The sequence below is a fragment of the Musca domestica genome, unplaced genomic scaffold (assembly GCF_030504385.1).
Source record: "Musca domestica strain aabys unplaced genomic scaffold, Musca_domestica.polishedcontigs.V.1.1 9, whole genome shotgun sequence".
Taxonomy (NCBI): Eukaryota; Metazoa; Arthropoda; class Insecta; order Diptera; family Muscidae; genus Musca; species Musca domestica.
This window is the reverse complement of record NW_026712435.1, coordinates 12,029,915-12,054,910: the sequence shown is the minus strand read 5'-3', so window position 1 is coordinate 12,054,910 and position 24,996 is coordinate 12,029,915. Positions and strand designations below refer to the sequence as shown.

General features: G+C 35.8%; 1 protein-coding gene across 1 annotated transcript in view; it reads right to left on the bottom strand.

Annotated features, from left to right (window-relative positions):
* Window positions 1-3,214: 3,214 nt before the first annotated feature.
* Window positions 3,215-24,996, bottom strand: part of LOC101895129 (protein rhomboid-like) — a 114,148-nt gene continuing 92,366 nt past the window's right edge. Inside the window, exons 3-5 of the mRNA XM_020035463.2 lie at window positions 18,274-19,078; window positions 4,049-4,466; window positions 3,215-3,986 (exon numbers count right to left, since the gene is read on the bottom strand). Coding sequence (XP_019891022.1) covers window positions 3,673-3,986; window positions 4,049-4,466; window positions 18,274-18,684 — 1,143 coding nt within the window. The 5' untranslated portion in view covers window positions 18,685-19,078 and the 3' untranslated portion in view covers window positions 3,215-3,672. The remainder of the gene's footprint in view (window positions 3,987-4,048; window positions 4,467-18,273; window positions 19,079-24,996) is intronic.

Here is a 24,996-nt window from a genome sequence, read left to right as displayed (position 1 = left end):
AAAATTTCCATTAGGAAATAAAATACGAAATTTTAAATAATTCCGGTAAATAATGTCGCTAAAATCAAGAAATAACCGAATATCGGGAGGTACCGTTATATAGGCGCTATACGAAGACGTGGACCTGCATCCAAAAATATTTGTCATGGGCTGTAATACCTATTACGAACTTCAAATACGAAATTTGATTTAATTCCGGGAAATACTATCGCTAAAATCATGAAAATACCGAATATGCGGAGGTACCTTTATGTGGGGGCTATACGTAAACTTGGGTCGACATGGCCTATTTACGAACGTAACCTGCCCACTGGTAAACTATGCATGCATGCAAAATTCTATCTCAATTCATTCGAAAGATACCGTGATAACAACAGACGGACAGACAGATCTAGATCGTCTTAGAATTTTACGCTGGTCCAGAATATATGTACTTTGTATGGTCTATTATGAATATTTCGAGGAGTTACAAACGGCATGACAAAGTTAATATACCCTCCATAGAATGGTGGAAGTTATAAAATATTGCCATCAGGTGAAAATAGCTCTATTTTCATGATATCATAGAAATATTAAATGAGTTAAGCCGCTAAAGCAATATGCAAGTAATTGGAAAGGTCTATGAAGTAGAATTTTGAAACCAAATTTCTGGATTATTCAAACTTTTATTTGTCATTCTTTTCTAAAATTGTGTTATATTTATATCGACATGCCTCTGTAATGAGCTGTTATTCTAGATAATATAGCCCCCATTTTTTCAGAATGCATTTTGGATAGTCTACCATTTTAGGCCTTTGATGTCACCAAAAATAAGACAAACTACTAGAACATAAAATTTGCCTTATTTGTATATCCTCCACCATATATAGTATGGAGTGTTTCGTTTGTAACTTATCGAAATAATAATTTTAGACCCAGGGTAAAATTCTAAGACGAGTTAGCCCTTTCCGTACGTCTGTTGTAAACGCTAGAGTCAAAAAGAATTAAGATAAAAATTTTGGACAGATCAGTCTCTTGTCTGCAGTCGGTCCAAGATGTCATATAGTCCCCATATACAGGTACCCCCGATATTTGGCATTTTGATGAGTGTAGCAAATTTTTTCAAAGGAATTGTCTGAAAAAGAAGTTCTTTCTAAGTACTTTACTCCCTGGAAGAGAAATGTCCATGATATCGTATAGGCCTCATATAACGGTACCTCCCTATATTCGGTATTTTGGACGATTTCTACCGACATTGTTCACCTGTGTGGGTACTACAGTCTATGACAGAAATTGGTGGTAATTGGATCAGAAAATTGTCTATGCAGGTCCAGGTCTTCGTACACCCAGAGTGTAACAGTACCTCCTTATATTTGGTATTTTGAGGATTTTAGGATTTGAGGATTTCATTCACTTCCTATTTTTGGTATTTTCAAGATTTTAACAGAATTTTTACCCACCACCATAGTATAGAGGATATATTAAGTTTGTCATTCCGTTTGTAACACTTCGAAATATACATTTTAGACCCCACAAAGTATATATATTCTTGATCAGCATAAAATTCTATGTCGATTTACCAATGTCTGTCCGTCTGTCCATCTGAAGTTTGTAAAAGATACTACAGCATAAACCAGAAAATGGGCCATGTAGGTCCACGTCTTCGTATATCCCCCATGAAACGGTACCCCCGATATTAGGTATTTTGATGATTTTAGCGACATTATTTACCGGAATTGTTTCAAATTTGGTATTTGAAGTTCATATTAGATATTACAGCCTATGACAGAAAATTGTCTGTGCAGATCCACGTTTTATAACCACCTTGGCGCCTCCCTATATTCGGTATTTTGATGACTTTAGCTACATTAAAAACAGATAGATAGACCCTAATATAATAGCTACATTCGGTATTTTAAAGATTCTAACAGAAGTTTTAACGGATTTTATTGTTTTTGAGAATTGCCAAATTCGTTCCAAATGGTGGAGGGTATTCAAAGTTCGACCCAGCTTACAGCTTTTTTACTTGTTTTTATACCCTACACCACAAGGTGATCAGGGTATTGTCTTTGTGCATTTGTTTGTAACAGGCAAAAGGAAACGAGATAGACCCATAGTTCCTTTTGATGATGATTTGATGACATGATTTATGCATGTCAGTCCGTCTGTCCGTCCGTCTGTCCATGTATTCTTTTGAACAAAATGCAGGTCGCATTTATTATCCGGTTGAGATGAAAATTTCCAAACAACATTTGTTTGGCCCAAGGACGAACCCTATTGAAATTGGAGATAATCGGTAAAAATTTAGATATAGCTCCCATACATATTGTTCATCCGATTTGTTATTTTTGTCCTCCGCAGCCGTAATATGCACACTGTAACAACAATATTTGGGGAAATATATGAAATGCAGCTCAGAAATACCTTTGCTAAATTTTATCGAGATCGGTTCAGATTTCAAAATATAGCTCCCATATATAACTTCGTCCGATTTACCTTTTATTGTGCACCAAACGTCTAATATTTACCCAAATGGGATGAAATTTGGCATATACGACCGAAGCTAGTATGCCAAATTTGGTGAAGATCGGTTCAGATATAGCTATAGCTCCCATATATATTGTTCATCCGATTTGTTGTATTTGTTACCCACAGCCGTAGTATGCACTCCGTAACAACGATATTCAGGGAAATATATCAAATACGGCTCAGAAATATCTTTGCCAAATTTTATCGAGATCGGTTCAGATTTGGATGTAGCTTCCATATATATCTTTATCTGATTTCAAATTAATTTTGCACCAAATGCGCAATATAAGTCCGAATTTAAAAGATACAAATGCTTCATATTTAGTCCTTTTAATATTAAATTATATTTATAATTATGCCGTATATGATTGAATTCTCCCATAAAAACTTTTAATTGTTATGTGGAGCTCAACTAAATTAGCAAAGTGGTGTAGGGTATCATAAAATCGGCCCGCCCGACTTTAGGACTTTCTTTTCTGGTTATATAAGATAATATGTTCATATTTGCTCCAAATGGTGGAGTGTATTCAAAGTACGACCCGTCCGAACTTACTATTTATTTACTTATTAGAATGCATTTTCTTTCACTTTTGTTTTGTTCGCTTTGTTTTGCACTGAGAAAAATAACTTATTTTTCGTTGCGATTTTTTAAGGGAAACCCAAATATTTTTAATACAGACATTACATTTTATTGGTTTATTCCGATCTGTCGAAGTTACAGCTGTGGAACTATGTTTTTGAGAATTTGAGAATTTTGCACACAGTATGTCGACGCAGTTTTCTTTCATCCTGCAATTCGTTGAAAGAAGAATATATTTTACAAAAGAATGAATTGAGTCAGGATTTGTCACATTTGTATCAGCGTTGCCAAGATTACAATAATTATTAAAACTACTTACTAAAGACGAAAACAATTTGAGTTATGTCATAGTTAGGTATGTGCTCTTTTTTCATAAATTTGCGTTGTTAATGTTGTATTTATTGTTTTCTGTTAATCATTTTTTTCAGTCTTTGGCTTGACCACAAGAACACTTGTCAGTCATCGACATACCTTGAGGCGGTTAGACTTCCATTGAAGTCGATATATTATCATAGATTATTATGCGAGTATTTGGTAATGCGTACAAGTTGCAGTCGCATCAGCGACATCTAATCCTTTGGATTTTAAGAGATACCCAAATCATGCAGCAAATGTTGTTTGATAACTTCACCTTCCTCCTCGAGTTTTTGAGCGGTAATCGTATTGACGAGATTAAATGCAATTGCAAACAGAACAAATGACGCATAGACGCCAAAGGCCAGCCATCGTATTAAATTCGTTTGAGATTTGTGTTCGAAATTGATTAAGACTAAGAGGCCAATTGAGAAACCGGCCAGGGATCCAGTCAAATGGGCTATATACGACACTGATGGTATGAGATTCATTGCCTCTGCTGTGAGATATTTACTGTAGAACGCATAGCCAGTGTCGCAAAAAACTGAAAAGAATAACTCAACGTTAATTCGGTACATCACCTCTGGTGTGCTGCGAACTTCTTACCAAATATTAATACAGCCATTAGCTGAGAGGCGCCATAGCGCATTTGGCCAAAATTAATCATGACATTTGCCAGTTGAGCTGCCAGTAAGGCATAGACGCCACCGCTCGCTCCCACCAAATACACCACGGAATCAATGACACTGGTGCCCAGTGAGCCGGCTAGAACGCCGGCCATATAAATGACAGCAATACGTGCGGAGCCGTGTACCATCTCGAGCGGCAGTCCGTAGAGCAGCTGAACGATGACATTGAAAGCCAAATGAAAGCCATTTGCATGCAGTGTCATGTATGTGAAAAAGCGCCATATCTCTTGTCGGCGATCGGGTCGATAAATCAGCAGCGATTCACTCGGAATACTGGTGCTAATCAGTTCACTGTGCGGCTTCACTGTTGCGTAATCGTAAATAAAAACTCCAATCTGTAACGAAACGAACGAATTTGTATTTCTTAATGCGATCAATCAAAATGTTTACGTGTATAACTCTTTGAAGTCGATTAAAAATTCAATCACGCACCAAATGCTTTAGTTGATGCTACCGATAGAATTGCCTATTTCGTGTAACTTTTCTTGTTCAGGCGTCAATTACAGTCATAAAAAAAGAGTAAACAAAAATTACTTAAAACATTACATAACAATACATACCACATACACACACAATGTGGCCTAGGTTATAAAAAAACATGTCATTTTGTTAAGGTACTCACATAAGACTTTCATTACTTTAAGAGTTATTTTAACAGGCAAGAGTGGATATATGTATATCCACTTCCAAGTACAACTCGAAAATACCGCTTTACAGAGTCTTAAGGGACGCTCGTGTTACTATCCCATCAATAGAAAATGTGAACTTCAATATTTTCAAAATAGGGATTTGTTAGCTTTTCTCTTCTTAAAAATATGCTCCAATATATATTACTATTTTAAAACAAGTAAGCAAAGGCTATAGTCGTGCGGGCCCGACCATGTGATACCCTACAACACTACAATATGTTACAAGCCCCCCTATATCCAGATCGATTTTGGAAGATTTCGCTTTTGAAATTGTGTCACAAGACATCGACCAGACATTTGCCCAATATTTTAGCACTCCGTCATACTGTTAGTTGTTGTGGTCCATTTTCTATCCAAAATGCTAGAATCCTTCCCTGTCCTTAACTCTCTTCTCAGGCGTGTCGATTGGTTTCAATTGTGTGATCAGTATTTTTTTTTTGGTTTTTGGTTCAATTGAGCCCCTTAATATTTTGCGATCATCTCCAAAAGCAAGAGGCCCCTCTGTATCTCTAAATTTAGACTCATCTATATGGTCCATTTCAACCCCCAAATATATTGCGGACATCTTTAAAATAGGCCTAGCCCTTTTGAGCCTAACCCTACCAGTATGAAAATTTTCGTGAGGATTGGACGATAATTGCAATCGCTATATTATAATCCTAACCTGTGTTGTAAGGTGAAAAAATATTACAAAATATATACTTCAATATTATAAATCAAATAGAAAAAATAGCATGCGATAAAAAATATGAAGAAATAAAAAATGTCACAAAATACTACAAAACCTATGTTAACATCATTATTGACATCTTTCTATGCGATTTTTTTAGATTTTATACGTTTATGCCAAGAGGGCATTCTGAATTGACAAAATTTGTCAAAATCGGTCCAGCCATTCTTGATATATAAGCATTATAGCTAACATCCCCTTCCTTGGTATATACACATTGTATATATTTCGCTATATATATCCGATATATTAACTTTCGGCATCGACGTAACGGTCAGAATAGAACTGTTCGTCTGTTTGTGATTTCGTCAGGATTAAAAATATTCGCGGTTTAATGGAAAATATGACTTTTATTTAACACAAATGTTATGGTCTATTTCACCCACTAAATATTACCCGATGACCATCATAATGGGAAGACTTCTAGCCACCCCTAAGCTCTAGCTCCATGCTAACTTTCGCTTCGATTAGTCCATAATTGCGACCTGTAGAGCAACTGCAAAATCAGGATTTTTTTCGGTTTTTGGTCCATTTCAACCCCTAAATATTATGCGATCATCTCCAAAAGCAATAGGGTTCTATTCTGATCATAAACCCACCTCCATTTTCAATTTCGTGACAGACGGACGGACGGACATACATAGCTAGATCGACTCAGCTCGGCGAGATAGGAAGATCCATATATACTTTCCTATGTGGGAAATCAATATTTCGAGGTGTTACATAATTTTTGGCCCAATCAAACTTATCGACAACACATTGTGTTGTAGGGTATAAAAAATGTAGAGCTGGAATACAAGGATTAGAAATATGACTATGTGTATTATGTAAAAACCCTGTAATGAGGCAATCTTACGAAACGTTGCAATGTTGAAAGCATTTAAAGAAAAAACATTAAAATGGACTATAAATTGACATTTGGTTTCTTGATGGCTATCTGATGTTAAAATGGGGTCCAACACTTGATATAGCTCCCATAGAATCCTACCCCGATTCTAATTCTTTGAAGGTTTTTACTATATTAATTCTAATAGATGTTCCAAAAATTAATAAAAAAAATAAAAAAAACACAGATTTTTATGCAATTTCGGCTCTTTGGGCTCTGTGTACAATACAGCGTGAGATAAAACAAACTGCAACGAAGTCAAACGCCATAACTTTTACATTTTTTGAGATTTATTCGAATTGGTCACCTTTGGCACGAATTATGGCTCGAAAACCGCCAATGAAACCGTCACACGCTGCCCGAATGTTGCTTTGCGGTATTTTGGCCCATTCCCGGCGATGAACTTGCTTGAGGTGATCGACACTTTGGTATTTTTTATTGCCGACCTTGCTTTCCAAAATACTCCAGACACAATAGCCCAACGGATTAATATCCGGAGATTTTGTTGGTCATTGTGCGCTGGAAATGAAGCGAGGACCTTCATTTTGTAAACATTCTTGGGTGGCGCGTGCTGAGTGCGATTGTGCTGAGTCCTATTGTAATGTCCAAGGTCTGCGGCCAAAATGTTTGCGTGCCCAAGCGGAGAGCGACCATCGGCTGTTATGGCCGGCGCTTGAGTTCTGGTGGCCAACCGAAGGTGCACATTTTCAGTTGACCTCTTTGGCAAGTAAACACAATCTTTTTGTTTGTTTACAAACTACTGGACATCGAATGTTTTCTCATCGGAGGAAACTAAATTCGGCAGTTCACCACTTTTGGCCAAATGAAGCTACACTTTAGCTCTTTTAAGTCTATTTTCTTTCTGTTGCTGTGTAAGTTCTTGCACTTTTTGGAATTTCAATGGCTTTACCCCGAGCTCATTTTTCATCATTTGTCGAATGGAATATTGCGATATGTTCAGCTAACGAGCCATTTTTCGGCCACTGCGACGGGGATTTCAATATATATGGGAGCTATAACTATATCTGAACCGATTTTGATAACATTTGGCATACCTTTTTTCAGGTCTAATCTGGTCGAATGTGCAAAAATCCCTACTATTTGGGCTAATATTACACATTTGGTGCACAATAAAAAGCAAATCGGACGAAGATATATATGGGAGCTATATCTAAATTTAGACCGAGCAATAAATGCGGCCTGTACTTTGTTTACAAAAATACATGGACAGACGGACGGGCGGATATGCATAAATCGACTCAGTATCCGATTCTATGCAGATCATCAAAAGGAGCTATGGGTCTTTCTCGTTTCTTTTTGCCTGTTACAAACAAATGCACAAAGACATAAGACCCTGACCACCTTGTGGTGTAGGGTATAAATGTATTTTGATTTTCATTATGATTATGCAAAATGTTGACCCTTTATGGATGATGTACCGAAGGAGTGGACCAATATTATCCACTTCTCATCTGAATTAACACTGATATAATATTATAACGTGCCCGGCTTGGACTATGTCCATTACTTTCTTCAATTTATTGTGATTTGGAAAATGTTAAAAAATAGGGGAAGTGTAATGTTACGATAAATTAATGCATGCGAACTACCCTTGTATTGATCACCTGTAGCTAGGCTAAGTAGATCAGCTGATTAACAGCTGTAGTTTTAAGGATTGTTATTGTTATTTTTAAGGATATATTAAGAAAACAAAATCTAGGATTAAGTACCGTTATGTTTTATATATAAGGACGATGAAATTGAAAATAAAGTTCAGAAGTTACAAAGAGCCTAACCCGTCTTGAAGACTTCTGTAAAAATAAAAAAATCAAAAAGCTCTTTTTATTGAGCTGGAAATCGCTGGCAACTAGTTGTGCCTTGGAAAAATTTAAAAAAACATATTTTTCTACCAAGTGGCGTTTGTAAGCGCCGGCAAACAAATTGAGACTGGTCCTAATTCTCCACCAACATACACTTACATGTCTACACAAAAACAACAACAGGTAACAGGCCAACATTACAGAGTTACCAGATATAGTGGACCAAAGTAATCCATTTCATCTAATACTGTTAAAAATATTGAGATTTGCAAATTTAAAAAAAAAATCAGACTCTGTTAATATTTTTTGGGAATAACTGTTAACCATTACTTGAACCTTTTGTGGGGGAGTTACGAGAAGAAATGATCAAATAAATTCCATATTCACATCATATCTCTGGTTAAGAAAAATATGTTGATATAACAAGTTCGAAGGATGGAATCGGATCATCATTTCACGTTTTACGAATTTCATGGCTATTCAACATTTTGATCCGTTGTGGGGGAGGTACCAGAAAGAGTGGACCGATATATCCTACCGTCACATCAGATCTTTTGTCAATAAAAATATTGGTATGTGTGAAATTTGAAGACAATCGGACAATTATTTCACATTTTATAAGAATTATAATTATTCAAAATGTTGACCCTTTGTGCGGGACGTACCAGAAGGCTTTTAGTAACCCTATTCACCGGAAATATATCAACTTTAGTATTTTTAAAGCTCCTAATGAGTACTATGCAGGTCCAGGTCTTCGTATTGCCTCCATATAATGGTACCTCCCTGTATTCGGTATTTTCATGATTTTAGCAGAATTTTTGAATATATATATATATATATATATATATATATATATATATATATATATATATATATATATATATATATATATATATATATATATATATATATATATATATATATAATTTTTTTGTTGAAGATTTGAAAATTCCTTCCAAATAGTTCCACTTTTTATTGTTTTTGCCCTTATCTATCGATAAATAACATTGTTTGACCTTTTAGTTCTTTTCTTAACCTAAAAATGTGAAATCTCAAACTGTGTTTTTACCAATCTGAATCCTGTTTCCTATGGTAGTTCGTAAAAAATATTCTGACCTGCGAACACAGCGATATTTTTAATTGCTAAATTTAAAATTAGTTATATAAATAAAGTTTCCTCATCTGTTAAAGTTGGCGTCGTTTAACATTCGTCGTAGGTGCATTCTCCAAATACTTAGCTCCACCTATTTTTACATATGTTACAATATTTAAGCACCTTATCAATTATTGCGGTATTCTTTTCATAGAAAAAAATAAATTACGTTCTTCAGTTATTGGGTATGGTATTTTTTTCAGAATTTGGGGCAAACCATTACAAGAGTAAGATACAAAAAATTTATATCAAGAGTTGCAATATAATATTTAAGATTAACCCAGGACGAAAATATTTTTGGCATTCATTCCAGACACCAAAACACATCGTTAAATTATCGGCTGGCACATTCAAATGGTTTTATTTCGTGTGTTCAAAGTCCTTTCATACAAATTCGTAAATGTCTTCAGGGAAATGTGTATAAAATGTTACATTTTATCGAAATTCCTAACGTGTGTCGTGGTTGGAATGGATGTTTTATTTATTGTCTAGGGACCTGCGTTTCTTTGTGTGCCCAAGGATTTGACATCGAATAGAAAATAAATATTTTAAGACGAGACTTTGTGTCAGACAATAAAAACGGCGTAAAATTTCTTTAACGGCGTTTTTTGGAGCAACAGAAATTACGTTGTACTATTCTGATGTTGTGCAGACATGGAATTTTATGGATGTTGTTAAAAAAAGTCGCAATTATACAATTCCACCATAAACTCTCAATTGACAAAGTATCTTCGCATATGAGACAATCCACTGATAACAGAGAAAGTAAAGAAGTAAGCAAAGACCATGCAATACCCTACTAAACTATAATATATTGGAAAACCCGCATTAGGCCCAAACCCATTTTAGTCGATTTTTATACCCTCCACCATGGTATGGAGGATATATTAAGCTTGCCATTCCGTTTGTAACAACTCGAAGTATAAATTTTAGACCCCATAAAGTATATATATTCTTTATCAGCATACAATTCTATGTCATTTTAGCGATGCATGTCCGTCGGTCTGTCTGCCTGGAAGTCACTTTTGCTTGAAGTAGGTTGATAAAATTTTACTCAGATGTTTGTTAGGTCTGCAGAATTGCTGGTACTGAAAATGGACCATACATGTCAACTTTTTGGTATAATAACTGTACCGCAATATTTAAGCGTGTTTTGGTCACAATTTTATACCGAATTCTGCAAATTAGGGTATGTGTTCCCAGTATATAAGAAACATTCTTGCAGAGAACTGTACATTAAGTCCAAACTTTTGGTATTGACCCCATATAACTTTACCTCCAGATATTCGCTATTTTAATGATTTTGTCGCAGTTTTGACCGAAATTGGTTATAATTTGATATTAAGAATTTGTAATGGGTGCTACCTCCTATGATTGGAAATTTCTTGTTCAGGTTCAAAACTTCGTATATCCCCGAATATAACGGTATCTCTCAATATTTAGTATTTTGAATATATAACCCACAATTTTTACAAGAATTGTGCCAAACTTGGTGTTTTCATTTTGTAATAGACAGCACCTTCTCTAGGAGTGTGTAGTTTAGTGTAGGCTCCATATAACTGTAACTCCATATATTTGGTATTTTGGTGATTTGTGTCACACTTTTCACCGGAATTGTTTCAATTCTGACATTTTGAGTTTGTAATAGGAACGCCTTATGAAAAAAAATTTGCCTATACAGGTCAACATTTTCGTATAGCTCACATATAACTGTAACTTCATATATTCGGTATTTTGATTTTTGACACACCTTTCACCAAATTTATTTTAAATTCGGAATTTTGAGTTCGCTTTCTATGACAGAAAATTGACCCCACTAATTTACGCTTCGTGTAGCCCCCATATAACGATACCTCCCAACTTTCAGTATTTTGATGATTTTAGCTACATTTTCCACAGAATAATTTTAAACTTGATGTTTGGAATTCGTAAAAGGCACCTCATTCTGTAGCAGATAATTGGCTGTAAAGGTCAACGTTGTCACATAACCCCATCTGATATTTGGAATTTTTAAAATTATAGCAACATTTTTCAACCGTCCGATCGAACTTATCTACTTTCTTACTAGTCTGAAATAATGCGTGGCAGTCCTGCAAAAAGGTTTCCTTTAGGTTGTAACCGCTGAAATTTTCCCTATGTTAAAGCCCTGTGTTGTGCTCATAGGTATTTAAAATAATTTCACACTAAAGTTGTGAGCCATTTATCCGTCTAGATAATATCATCCGATGGCCATCCGAAATTCTAGGCTTCTGCCCTGTACTAAACTCTTACCATGCAAAAATCCATGTCAATTATTCATTAATTGGCACTGAAGAGCTACTAAAAAATCAGTTCAATTTTCAGTTTTTGGCCCATTGGCGATCATCTTCAAAATCAATAGGCTTGACAAAAAACTAAATCAAAATATTACAAAATATTCACATTATTATGCTTTTGTTTTAGATTTCATGCTTTTCTCCCAAGAGAAAATTCTGAATTGGTGGGAATTGTCTAAATCAATCCATCATTTTCTTGTATGTATAGATTGTATAAAAATTGTGCTATATATCCGATATCCTGGCTACAAGCATCAAAGTAACGATCAAAAGTGATTTTTGTTTTCAACGGGATTAAAAATATTCGCGGTTTAATGGAAATGTTAGAATTTGTAAAAAAAAGAGTTTTGATTCAATTTACCCACTAAATATTATCTGATGGCCGTCCAAAATGCTAGGCTTCAGTCTTGTTTTAAACCTTTTCCCCATGCAAAATTTTGCGTCTTATGGTCTACAATTATGACCTGTAGAGCAACTGTAAAATGTGTAAATTTTCAGTTTTTGGACCATTTCACTCTTACATCGTTGGTCTTGGCAAATATTTCGAGGTGTTACAAATATTTATGCCAAAGCACACTTAGAAAATGTAAAAAAAAAAACATTAATTTCAGTCGGCCCGAAATTTTAATACCCTCCATCTTAGGGTAACGAAAACATTTTATATAAAAGTATCTGAATTCAAACATGTTCCACTTTAAACTACAAATACCAGCAAGGCCGTTTGGATAATGCTGTTAAAGGATTGCCATCTACCAAATATGAAACAATTTCGTAGGTAAATGTGTGTAAAATATCGGTGGGTATCGTTATATGTGCGCTATAGGAAAACGTGGACTTAAATGTCTAATATTCTGCCACTGGAGCTAGAACCAATTATGAACTACAAATACCAATTTTCAAAAATCATCAAAATACCGAATATCGGGAGGTACTGTCATATGGCGGCTATTTCAAAACATGGACCATTATATCTTATTTTCAATACCAAACATCCTAGACACAATACAAATTCTTAAAGTAATATCATGCTAAAAGCTTTCAAAATTAAAAATATCCTCTTATGTTGTTAAAAACGCGTAATACATAACTTCGGCCGATTACGCTTATTTCAAAACGCTTATGTCTAATGAGAGTTGTAAATTCGGCGTTATAGGCAAGACGGTTGCATATTACAAATTTATAGTGTTCATATGGGCGCTCAAAATCCGCGTTGTGTTAAATGAATGAGATTCCAGTTTCCTGTAAAAAAACTATGCTGTTTATCTGATACAACAAATCTTGATATATTCTTCTCTGAACTATGAAGAAGGTTTATTCATTTCATTTCTCAAATTTTACATGTGGAGTATCTCGTATATTTTCCATTCACAAAGTTTAAAAGTACGATAGCGTATACGCAACGTATGCTCACATTTGCCCAAGACATGCTTTAACCACACTAACAAATACAACTACATATATACATGTACACATGGTACATTCAAGCAAACATGCTTTGGCTTACGTTCCAACTTCGTTTCCTACCACAAAGAACTGGCGTGAGATTGTCTGTGGCTATGTCTGTCGTCACAAAAAATTTATGGTGTGGTAATATAACCAAACGAGAAACCATCCATACAGTCAGCCAGCCAGCCAACCAATAGACATGGTGGAATGGGAGCATATCAGACATGGGGAGACCTACCCCAGACAATGGAATTGAACTATTTCAACCCCATCTACCAGTCTGATGTAATGGAGTTCAGCTTTCACACATACATTATAACTTATAACTAGCCGACTCGCTGTCTGCATAAATATGTCCTGTACCCTCCTCGGTACTGGGTGCTCCCTTTTACAAAGCCAGGGTATTAATTTGTACTTATGTAAGTAAATCTTTTTTCAAAGTTGACCCCTGTCTGTAATATTTGTATACACATTTGAGTTCACTCAGACACACACACACACATGCCACCATCCTGAGGAGCTGGCGAGTTTACGACTGCATGCCAATGGATGGATATGAACTTTTTGTAAGTCATGGTAAGAGTGCCAAGACATATGGCTTGGCATGTCTAATTTCAATCGCCTTTTCCTAAGTACTCGGCGTCCGCTTTATTGAAATATGAGTTTGCTTTTTGCAGGTTCTTTTTTCCACCTTTATTCCAAATAAACAATACACTTTTATAAGAGTTCGGAGGTTTTTGTAGGAATAACATGGACTTTAGGCATTTTAGGTCATCCAATGGCTATGGAGTATTTTGGCATTGCTTCTATTTCGTCTTCATCATCCACTTCCACCCCTTCAAGAGTGCGTTGTCAATGGTGACAAATGTCTGTATGTATGGCAACAACACCAACATTTTTATATCCTCCACCATTGTATGGAGGGTATATTAAGTTTGTCATTCCGTTTGTAACACCTCGAAATATACATTTTAGACCCCACAAAGTATATATATTCTTGATCAGCATAAAATTCTATGTCGATTAGCCGATTAGCAATGTCCGTCCATCTATAAATCTGTGGAAATCAACCTAGCTTCCGAACGAAATGAAGTAAGTTGATAAAAAATTACTCAAATGTGTATTATGTCTCCAGGACTTTTGGTATTGAAAATGGGCCATGTAGGTCCACGTCTTCGTATATCCCCCATATAACGGTACCTCTGATAGTCGGTATTTTGATGATTTTAGCGACATTATTTACCGGAATTATTTCAAATTTGGTGTTCAAAGTTCGTAATAAATACTACAGCCTATGACAGAAAATTGTCTGTGCAGGTCCATGTCGTCGTATAGCCCCCATATAATGGTAACCTCCGATATTCGGTATTTTGATGATTTTAGCGACATTATTCACCAGATTTTTTTTTTTTCAAATTTTATATTTGAAGTTCTTAATGGATACTACAGCCACGTTTTATAACCCCCACGGTACCTTCCTATATTCGGTATTTCGATGATTTTAGCTACATTATAAAAGATTTTTTTCAAGTTTCGCATTTGAATATTGTAATTGCTTATGGCAAAAGTTGCCTATGCAGGTCCACGTCGTCGTATGGACCCTAACATACGGCTACATTCGGTATTTTTAAGATATTAACAGAATTTTTAACGGATTTAATTTTATTTATTTTTTTGCCAAATTTGTACCAAATGGTGGAGGGTATTCAAAGTTCGGCTCGAACATACAGCTTTTTTACTTCTTCCATTTAATTTAAATACCAAAAAATTGTGGTTATCGGTCCACTATATGACAAAACCCCTTGGAAATAATGTACTGTCATAAACCCATAAGTCCGAAAAGAAGTCCATTGAATCCTCAAAGGTTTCTAGGACCTTGAAACTGTTAATAACATTGGGTCACAAAATGGAGACAAAGTCTGGGGCCTGAAATGTTACTTTTGAAGAAGTGGGTGCAATAAGAATCCTAATGTATAGATTCGAAGGGAGACAAACTTTAAAGTTAGTTGAGGCACAAACAGACGTGAGTTTGTAACTTGAATTTTTTTTTTGTGAAGAAGAATTTTCTTTAGTATATTTCGTCCTTTAGCTCGATATGATCTGGTTTTTTTTTTCTACATTGAAAGGAACCATAAAATGATAATAAACCATTAAAGAAAGGACAAAAAATGGACACACCTAGTAGAGCTGTTTATATTCGGAATTTATAAAATATGATGCATTGCACGGTTTTAGACCGACTTAAAATTAAAATTGGATTTAGCCGAAATATGGAAACTATGTATATTTGAGGGAGTTATTTTTATGTTGTATGTGGTTTCTCGTGCCAAATATCATTGGCGTAGAATGGTAAGTGCAAAGACTTGGATTCATTAAAAATATTGGCTATTATTTAACATTTTAATCTTGGTCAGGGCAGGAGAAATAATGAGCAGTCCAATCTGCGAGGGCAGTTAAGTTCTTAGGCTACCAATGAAAGAGAATAGTTAGATTTTCAAAGTTATTTTTTTTTTACTTTTATCGCGGTTTTCGTGCTATTCTAAGAAGTTTCCGAACTGCCTTCGTAGGGTGAGATAAAAAACTGCAACAAAGTCAAACGCCATAATTATTACATTCTTTTTTAAGCTTTTTTGAATGAAAGCAAAAAATGTCGGAAATAGCATCAAATTTTCGAATAAGTTTAGATTGGTTCGAATTGGTCACCTTTGGCACGAATTATGGCCTTCAATCGGTCAATGAAACCGTCACACGCTGCCCGAATAATGCTTTGCGGTATTTTGGACCATTACCGGCGAAGCGCTTGCTTAAGGTGATCGCCACTTTGGTATTTTTTTAGTGCCAACCTTGCTTTCCAAAATACTCCAGACACAATTGTCCAACGGATTGGTATACGGAGATTTTGGTGGCCATTGTGCGCTGGACATGAAGCGAGAAACCTCATTTTGTAACCATTCTTGGGTGGTGCGTTCTGAGTGCGATGGTGCTGAGTCCTGTTGGAATGTCCAAGGTCTGCAGCCAAAATGTTTGCGTGCACAAGGCTTTAATACGCCCTCCAGAATATTTTCGCGATAATATTCGGCATTTATTCTGATGCCACGGTCGATTAATACGAGCGGAGAGCGGCCATTGGCTGTTATGGCAGCCCACAACATTACCATGGCCGGTGCTTGAGTTCTGCCAACCGAAGGTGCACATTTTCAGCTGACCTCTTCGGCAAGTAAACACGATCATTTTGTTTGTTTACAAACTGCTGGACAACGAATGTATTCTCATCGGAGAAAACCAAATTCGGCAGTTCACCACTTTCGGCCAAGCGAAGCAACTCGTTAGCTCTTTTGAGTCTATTTTCTTTCTGTTGCGGTGTAAGTTTTTGCACTTTTTGGAATTTCAATGGCTTTGCCCAGAGCTCATTTTTCAATATTTGCAGAATGTAATATTGCTATATGTTCAGCACACGAGCCATTTTTCGGCCACTGCGACGCGGGTTTCGATCAAGTCGCTTCTTTACTTTTCGAACCCTTTTTGGTGATGTTGCTGTTTTCTTCCGTCCACTTCCTCGACGCCCGGCTACGCTACCAGTATCACTTCAACGAGCGATGGTACGAGTGTTCTAACGATGCCCACTTGTGGTTTTCCAGCGAAATAGAAAGAAATCACACTATCACGCTTGAATTCCATCACGAATAACTTTTTTTCTGGAAAATTCTCACCAAAATGCTTTTGTACGCTTGTAAAAAATATAATGAGCTGTCACTGAAAGATTCTAACATCTGTCGGACGAGGGGCTTAGAAATGACAGCAGTCTGATGTTGGTTGCAGTCTTTTCATCTCACCCTGTACATATATAAAAGAGTAGTGAAATAACTGACTGACTTAGAATCGGAGACGAAAAGACTGAGACTAGAGTTTTGAAATTTTGCATGAAGGTTAGTCTTGGCGTTTAAGCATATGATTTTTCGAAATTCGTACCAAAAAGGGAATGAAAAATACTACAATTTACTAAAAATCTATTGAACAAATTGAATGAACTAAAATTCAGAAATTTGGAATGAGGGTCACTGATGAATTGAAATGCTACTAAAATAAAAAAGGTGTCATCTAGTATTTTGTGACAGAGCTAAAAACTTGAATTTTTTTGATGGAAAAAATACTAAATTTGGAATAGTTTGCATTAGGGCGAACAGATTAAGCTGAAATTTTAAAATTAGGCATTGTGGTCCCCTTTGGAGGTAGGTTTGTGATAAAGGGCTGAATGCGTATTAAAGTGCACGAAAAATACTAAATATTACTATATTTGGTACAATTTGTTGTTAAGTGAAGAGATAGGTTTCGGAAATGTGTACTATAATTGTACGAAAAGTACAAAATGGTACTATATTTGATATTGGGTGAATGGATACAGGTAGGGATAAAATTCGGAAATTTGGTATTTAGATTACTGATGGTATCTTTTATGTGTGGAAATTTGTTCCAAAAATGTAAGAATAGTACTGAAATGTGGTTGGATGTTCATGTATAGCCTGGGCATATGGAGATGGCCCCCATACCCCCATAGCCCCCATACAATTATACCGCCATACTGATATTTTTGAACAAATTTTACTATAAATAGGCAGTTTGTGTTCCCAGTATGTAGGAAATATTTTTGCAACGAACTGTCCATATTGATCCAAGTTAAGGAATAGTTCCCATATTCGGTGTTTTGATTATTTGTGTCTTATTTTTCACCGGAATTGTATGAAATTTCGCATTTGGAGTTCGAAATTGATACTAGCCATACTGACAGAAAATTGCTTATTCAGGTCCACGTCTTCGTATAACCCCCATATGATGGTATTTCGATAATTTTTTCACCGGAATTATTTCAAATTTGTCCATTTTTCGCACGCGTCCGATCTCTTTTGTAAATATGACGATATAACGAGTTAGAATTACATTGGATACTCCCTTCGCTAAATATATGATTTGTATACTTTTTGCAAAATCGCCTGTAGTAAGGCCTTAGCGTTATGAGTAAAAAGTGTCAGGCTTTGGATCAAGGGAATCGAGGGAATCAAAGATAAAATTTAAAACAAAAACTTGCATAATTTCACATATACTTACTTCCAATAGCGATATAAAGATTATAAATATCGGCGGAGGCCACCAGCGTTTTTCATCGGCTAAATATTTTTCATCAGACGAATCATGGTTGCCCTTAGACGCCATCGAATTTGGCAAGAATCGGAACTTCATTGGTAATTCATAACAATGAACTGTGTGTATGCAATATAGACCCTGAGAATTGAATTCCAAATCTTCGTCGTTCGCTCTACTGCAATGGCATTTAACATTCAGATATACAGCAGCTCCAACGTCTAAATCCGCTCCATTTGATGGTGGCGTTGATTTATTTGATGTCCGCGTAAATTGGGTTGGCAACTCACTCGGAATGTCGACGCGAGTTGATGTCTGCAATTCGTTAGGCTTCGTCGTGACACCTAGCATATCCGGTTGTTTTCCAGGGGATATCATATCGTTGCAAATCCCTCATTTAATCTTTACACACACACAACATGCCGGAGACACATATACACACAAAGTGATATTCTTCTGACAAGGAGGAGGGCGGATGGTCATGGGCATGTTCTGGTGAACAACTCTTTCGGTTTGTCCGCTTGTCTCTGGTGGCGATGCTAATTTTAAATGGAAACGAAACGTTTTGTATAGTTGGGGGCTCATTTAGGCATCTGTTTGTGTTCCATTGTGACAGTGACACTGTTCCAATGTCTGCCTCGGCCGAGCAGCCGTCTTTGTTGATTTGGCGGCGCTATAAAATGCCACTATGTCACGTTGAAATGTTGTCGTATGTCACCTCCGCTACATGTGGATGTGTAATCTCAACCCCGTTGGCAACATCTCATTTACGCTAGAAATAGAATCGAAAGAGAAGGTAAAATCTTGAAGAAGAATAAAAAAACGATTTGATAAAATTACATTTTATTCAAGAATCACGAGATCATTTATTTTCTAGGGATGTTATTGACTAGAAAAAACAAAACCTAATAACCGAATAAATTTTTACAATGTACTGAGATGGAAAAAAAAATCCGTTACAAAATCCACGCTACAAAAGTGATAAATTTTTCGAGATCTATGTGAAATACAAATTACGGGAAAAGTGCGATATATGAAGGCTATCATCTTATTTAGCATTTCAGAAAAAAATTCCACTTAAATCGATTTGGAATTGAGGCAAAACTTCGATAAATCAAAATTTCAAATTACAACTACTGCGATTGAAAATTATCACTGAAACCTTTAAATGCAGAAAATCATCGGATTACTCTCATATGATAGATATATACCGTTTAAGATAATAATGGAAATAAAAGGTAATTTACTCAAAAAAATCATCGGGAGGTACCGTCAAATATTAGTTAATTAATATTATATAAATTTGTTAATGTTGGCCGAGAAATGTTTTTTTAACTACCTATCAATAATTATATACAACGGATACATGAAGGAAATCTTAAAATATACTTAATATGTCTAGCTTATCCAAAATATATATATTTTGAGGTATCCGATCAATATTTCGAGATGCCGAAAACCAAAATGGGATATGAAGTTGTCGACATGAAAATCAACTGATGAATAATACAACCTCAGGGATTGATTCTTAGCTTACAATAACTCCTAGTCCTCATGCAAAGGCAGCTCCAAGAGAACTTTCTTATCACAAATCAATGTGGGAAAGGAAATTAGCCGACTGGGATAATTTCGACATATAAGTCAGTGGATCCCAAGAAGACACTTTTCAGAGAGAGAGAGAGAGATAAAATCCAATTTTTTTATAATTACAGGAGATTATTTTGAAAGTAAAACTAAAACGAGTAAAAAATCAGCGGGACTGAACTTTTAATTCCCGCCACCATTTTGAAAGTTCCGTCTTAAAATACCGCTCAAAAAATTGTTATATGGGGTATATAAGAAGACGTAGTTCTGCATAAGTAATTTTTTGTCATAGTTATATGGTGGCTGTACGAAGATGTGGATCTGCATACGTAATTTATTGTCATAGGCTGTAGTACCCATTTCGAGCTTCAAATACGAAATTTGGAATAATTCCTTTGAAAAATGTCCCTAAAACATCAATATACGGAATATCGTGTGGGGGCAAGTCTAGTAAAAGAACGCTAAAATCATCAACTTAACCTGCCTGCGGACAAAAGACTGTTCTGAGCAAAATTCTTCCTCAGATTTCTCCAAACACCAAGCTTAAGATAATTCCTTTGAAAATTAAAGCTAAAATCATTAAAATATCGAATATTGGGGCTGTACCCACTGGCTAAAATCATCAAAATACCGCATATAGGGAGGTACGGTTATATGGACGAAGGTGTGTGTGTACATGCAATTTTCAGTTACACTATAAAATCCAAATACCAAATTTGAAACGATATCGGTAGAAAGTATAAAACAGATCATCAATACACCGAATATCTCGAGGTACAGTAATATTTGGCCCATACTCAACTCAAAACACCAAATTAGAAAACATTCTGGTGAAAATTGTAACAAAAATAATCTAAATTCACATACTGGGAACACATTTCACAATTTACAGCATATTGAAATTATGACTAAAAACCCAAAAAGCTTTAAATCTCTCGGTACAGTTATATGGGGCCTATACCCAAACGTGGTTCTGTGCAGCACATTTTCCATACCAAAAGTTCTGCAGACCTAAAACACATCTGAGTAAAATTTTATCAACCTGCTTCGTTTTATTCGGAACCTTGAATGATTTCCACAGACGGACGGACATCGATAATCGACATATGCTGATCTAGAATATATATTACTTGTGGGTTCTAAAATGTGTATTTCGAGGTGTAACAAACTTAATATATCCTCCATACTATGATGGGGGGTATAAACATGGATCTCATTATTCATATACAATATGATTTTAAATAATAGCTTTAAATATTATTCCCAATTTTTGCATTTACTGAGGCTACATAGTCTCCTTTTGTATCCTCGTTATAATCAATTTTATTGACTTGCTCCGATGTAGGCTCAAAATAACGATGTTTTCTTCATTCAAAACCGGTTACCTTTAATAAAGTAGCAATAACCGAATATTCACTTTACTTTTTCTTCACTTTAGTCTGACATCAGTCAACAAATGTCGTTCAGTAATTGGCTCAAGGTTAATTTAAATAACGAATACAATTGTGTACAAATGTACAATGTCACACCTTGCCACGGCGGGGATAGACACTTCACTTCGTTACACTAATAGGCCATTTCCTTTGCAAACATTCATTCGCTTTAGTGCAGTTATGAAACTTAAATTTATAGACCGCATGCACTTAAAATTTGTTTAAATTATTAGACAAGGAAATAAAAACAACAACAACAACCAAATGACGTACAAGAGCTATTTGTAGTTGGCATGCAAGTTTTGTACTTGCCAAGGAAATATATCATCACTGTCGCCATATCGTCGACTGACGCCGGCTAACATTGCCAGACATTTGAGTTGAAGTTGTGGAGGTCTAGTTGTCAATGGGAGTATTCATTCATTCCATCTAGGATTCACTGTGTGTGTGTGAGAGTGTGACGAATTTCCCCCTTTGTGTATACAGATGTTCAGTCGTGTGTATCGATTTGTCAGCCAAATGAATGGACACATATTTCACATTTAAACTTGGCTAACGAATTTTGTAAATTTTTCTAAGATTTTGCCAACATTTGCAGAGCACAAAGTTATATTCCCCGTAGATTTCTTATACATTTATATATGAATTATTTGAAGTTTTTGTGAGAATTTCCGGTCATAGTCAGATTAATGAATGCAAATAAAAGCAGTTCGGCTGGGTCGATCTTGAAGGAAGTTGGACAAAAAATATTGTGTTGATAGAAATATTGAGATGTGCCGAGTTTAAAAATCATCAAAATATCGAATATCGGGAAGTACCGTTATATGGGGGCTATACGAAGACATGGATCTGTACAGATGGAAATACCCATTACGCACTTGAAATATCAAATTCGTTACAATTACGATGAAAAATGAACACAATTCACAAAAATAGCAAATATCAGGAAGTACAGAATGGTACTTAAATACTAGGAACACAAACAGTCCTTTTAAAGCAAATTTAGGTTAACACTTTGACTAAAACGCCCAAAAAACTAGGCGGTACCGTTATGTAGATGCAAAAACAAAAAGTGGACTTATGTAACCAATTATCAATACCAAATATTACGTTTGACTAATTCCGTTGAATTTTGGATCATACCATACAGGGTGAGAAATTATTTAAGTTACAGTTCATTATATTGTTTACAAACCTACGAAAGCATTTTGGTGAGAATTTTCCAAAAAAAAAAAAAAAAAAAGAGATGGAATTCAAGCGTGATAGTGTGACTCCTTCATATTTGGCTGGAAAACCACAAGTGGCAATCGATAGAGCTCTACAGCATTGAAATGTGAATAAGTCTTTTGTGTCTCGTGCCATCGCTCGTTTCCGTGATACTGGTAGCTTAGCCCGACGTCAAGGAAGTGGACGGAAGAAAACAGCAACATCAGGAGAAATGGTTCGAAAAGCAACGACGCGACTTGATCGAAACACGCGTCGCAGTGGCCGAAAAATGGCTGAAAATGGTGAGCAGAACATATCGCAATATTCCATTCAGCAACTATTGAAAAATGAGTTCGGGGTAAAGCCATTGAAATTCCAAAAAGTGCAAGAACTTACACCGCAACAGAAAGAAAATAAACTCAAAAGAGCTAAAGAGTTGATTCGCTTGGCTGAAAGTGGTGAATTGCCGAAATTGGTTTTCTCCGATGAGAAAACATTCGTTGTCCAGCAGTTTGTAAACAAACAAATGATCGTGTTTACTTGCCAAAGAGGTCCGGTTGGCCATCACAACTCAAGCGCCGGCCATGGGCCGTTGGGTGTAGGCCGTCATAACAGTCCATGATTGCTCTCCGCTTAATCGACCATCGGCATCAGAATAAATGCCGAATATTATCGCGAAAATATTCTGCATGGTATATAAAAGCCTTGGGCACGCAAACATTTTGCCCGCCGACCTTGGACATTCCAACAGGACTCAGCACCATGGCACTCAGCACGCGCCAAACAAGAATGGTTACAAAATGAGGTTCTTCGCTTCATTTCCAGCGCACAATGGCCACCAAAATCTCCGAATACCAATCCGTTGGACTATTGTGTCTGGAGTATTATGGAAAGCAAGGTTGGCACTAAAAAATACCAAAGTGTCGGTCACCTCAAGCAAGCGCTTCGCCGGAAATGGTCCAAAATACTGCAGAGCAACATTCGGGCAGCATGTGACGGTTTCATTGGCCGTTTGAAAGCCATAATTCGTGCCAAAGATGACCAATTCGAACAAATCGTAACTTATTCTAAAATGTCATGCTATTTCCGACATTTTTTGCTTTCATTCAATACAATTTAAAAGAAAATGTAAAAAATATGGCGTTTGACTTTGTTGCAGTTGTTTTATGTCACCTTGTAAAGCTTCGACTAAAATAAAGCAAAGACATAGAATTATAAATAAAGACATTAAATGGTAAAGACTTGACAAAATCCATTCTGAGAAAATGGTGTGGGGCTAAAATATGTAGGGGAGCAGCTCAAGACAGAAGCATGCAAATAGTGAAAACACAAGTAAAGGACAAAATGACAAATAAAAGTTTGGGTAAAACAAAAATTTGATTTTAAAATGCCATTCCATAGGCCATTTCAATTAATTGCATAATCCTTTTACGATTTAAATCAATATTCATATTTTTGGCCACTGTTCAACAAGTATAATTTATATTTCCACAGAATTATGTCATTGTTTTATAAAAATACACACAAACAAAGAGGACATGATTGACGTACTGCAAATGACATGTGGAAGCCCAACCTATAATAAAGCAGAATAACATGTTTATTCAGGACATACCATTTGTTAACATTACAATCACAATTGTACAAATTTATTCCAACATTAATTACAGACATAAACAATCGTAAAGTCATCCGATTTTCGCATGTCTGCATCACGTCAGGAATGAAGTAAATGAATCTTTATCCATAATGAACATAAGTGATGGTGTCATCGCGGTCCCATAGTTCATTCGAATACTTCAGTGCTTGTCATTCGTGACATGTTTTAAAAAATAAATCGACAGCATTGATATGGGATATATTCGATGACGCCTCTCAAGACTCAAAATTGGGGCCTCCATTTAATTATGTTATTAAAATTAACAGGTAAAAAAGCTGTAAGTTCGGCCGGCCCGAACTTTTTAAACCCTCCACCATTTGGAACGAATTTGGAAATTTTCAAAAAATAAAGTCCTTAAAATATTCTGTTAAAATTTTAAAAATACCGAATATAGCCGTTATATTGGGGTCTATACGACGTGGACCTACATAGGCCTTGTTTGTCATAAGCCATTACCATATTCAAATTCGAAACTTGAAATAAACGGTGAATAATGTAGCTAAAATCACCAAAATATCGTATATAGGGAGGTACCGTTATATCGGAGCTGTGCGCAGACCTGGACCAGCATAGACAATTTTCTGTCACAGGCTATAGCATCCATTACGAACGTCAAATACGACATCTCAAAAAATGCGGTGGTACTGATATATGGGGCCTATACGAATACCTGTACCGGCATAGATAATTTTCTGTCACAGACTGTAGTTTCCATTACGAACTTTAAATACGTAATTTGAAACAATTCCGTTAAATAATGATGCTAAAATCATCAAAATACCGAATTTTGGGAGGTATCGTTATATT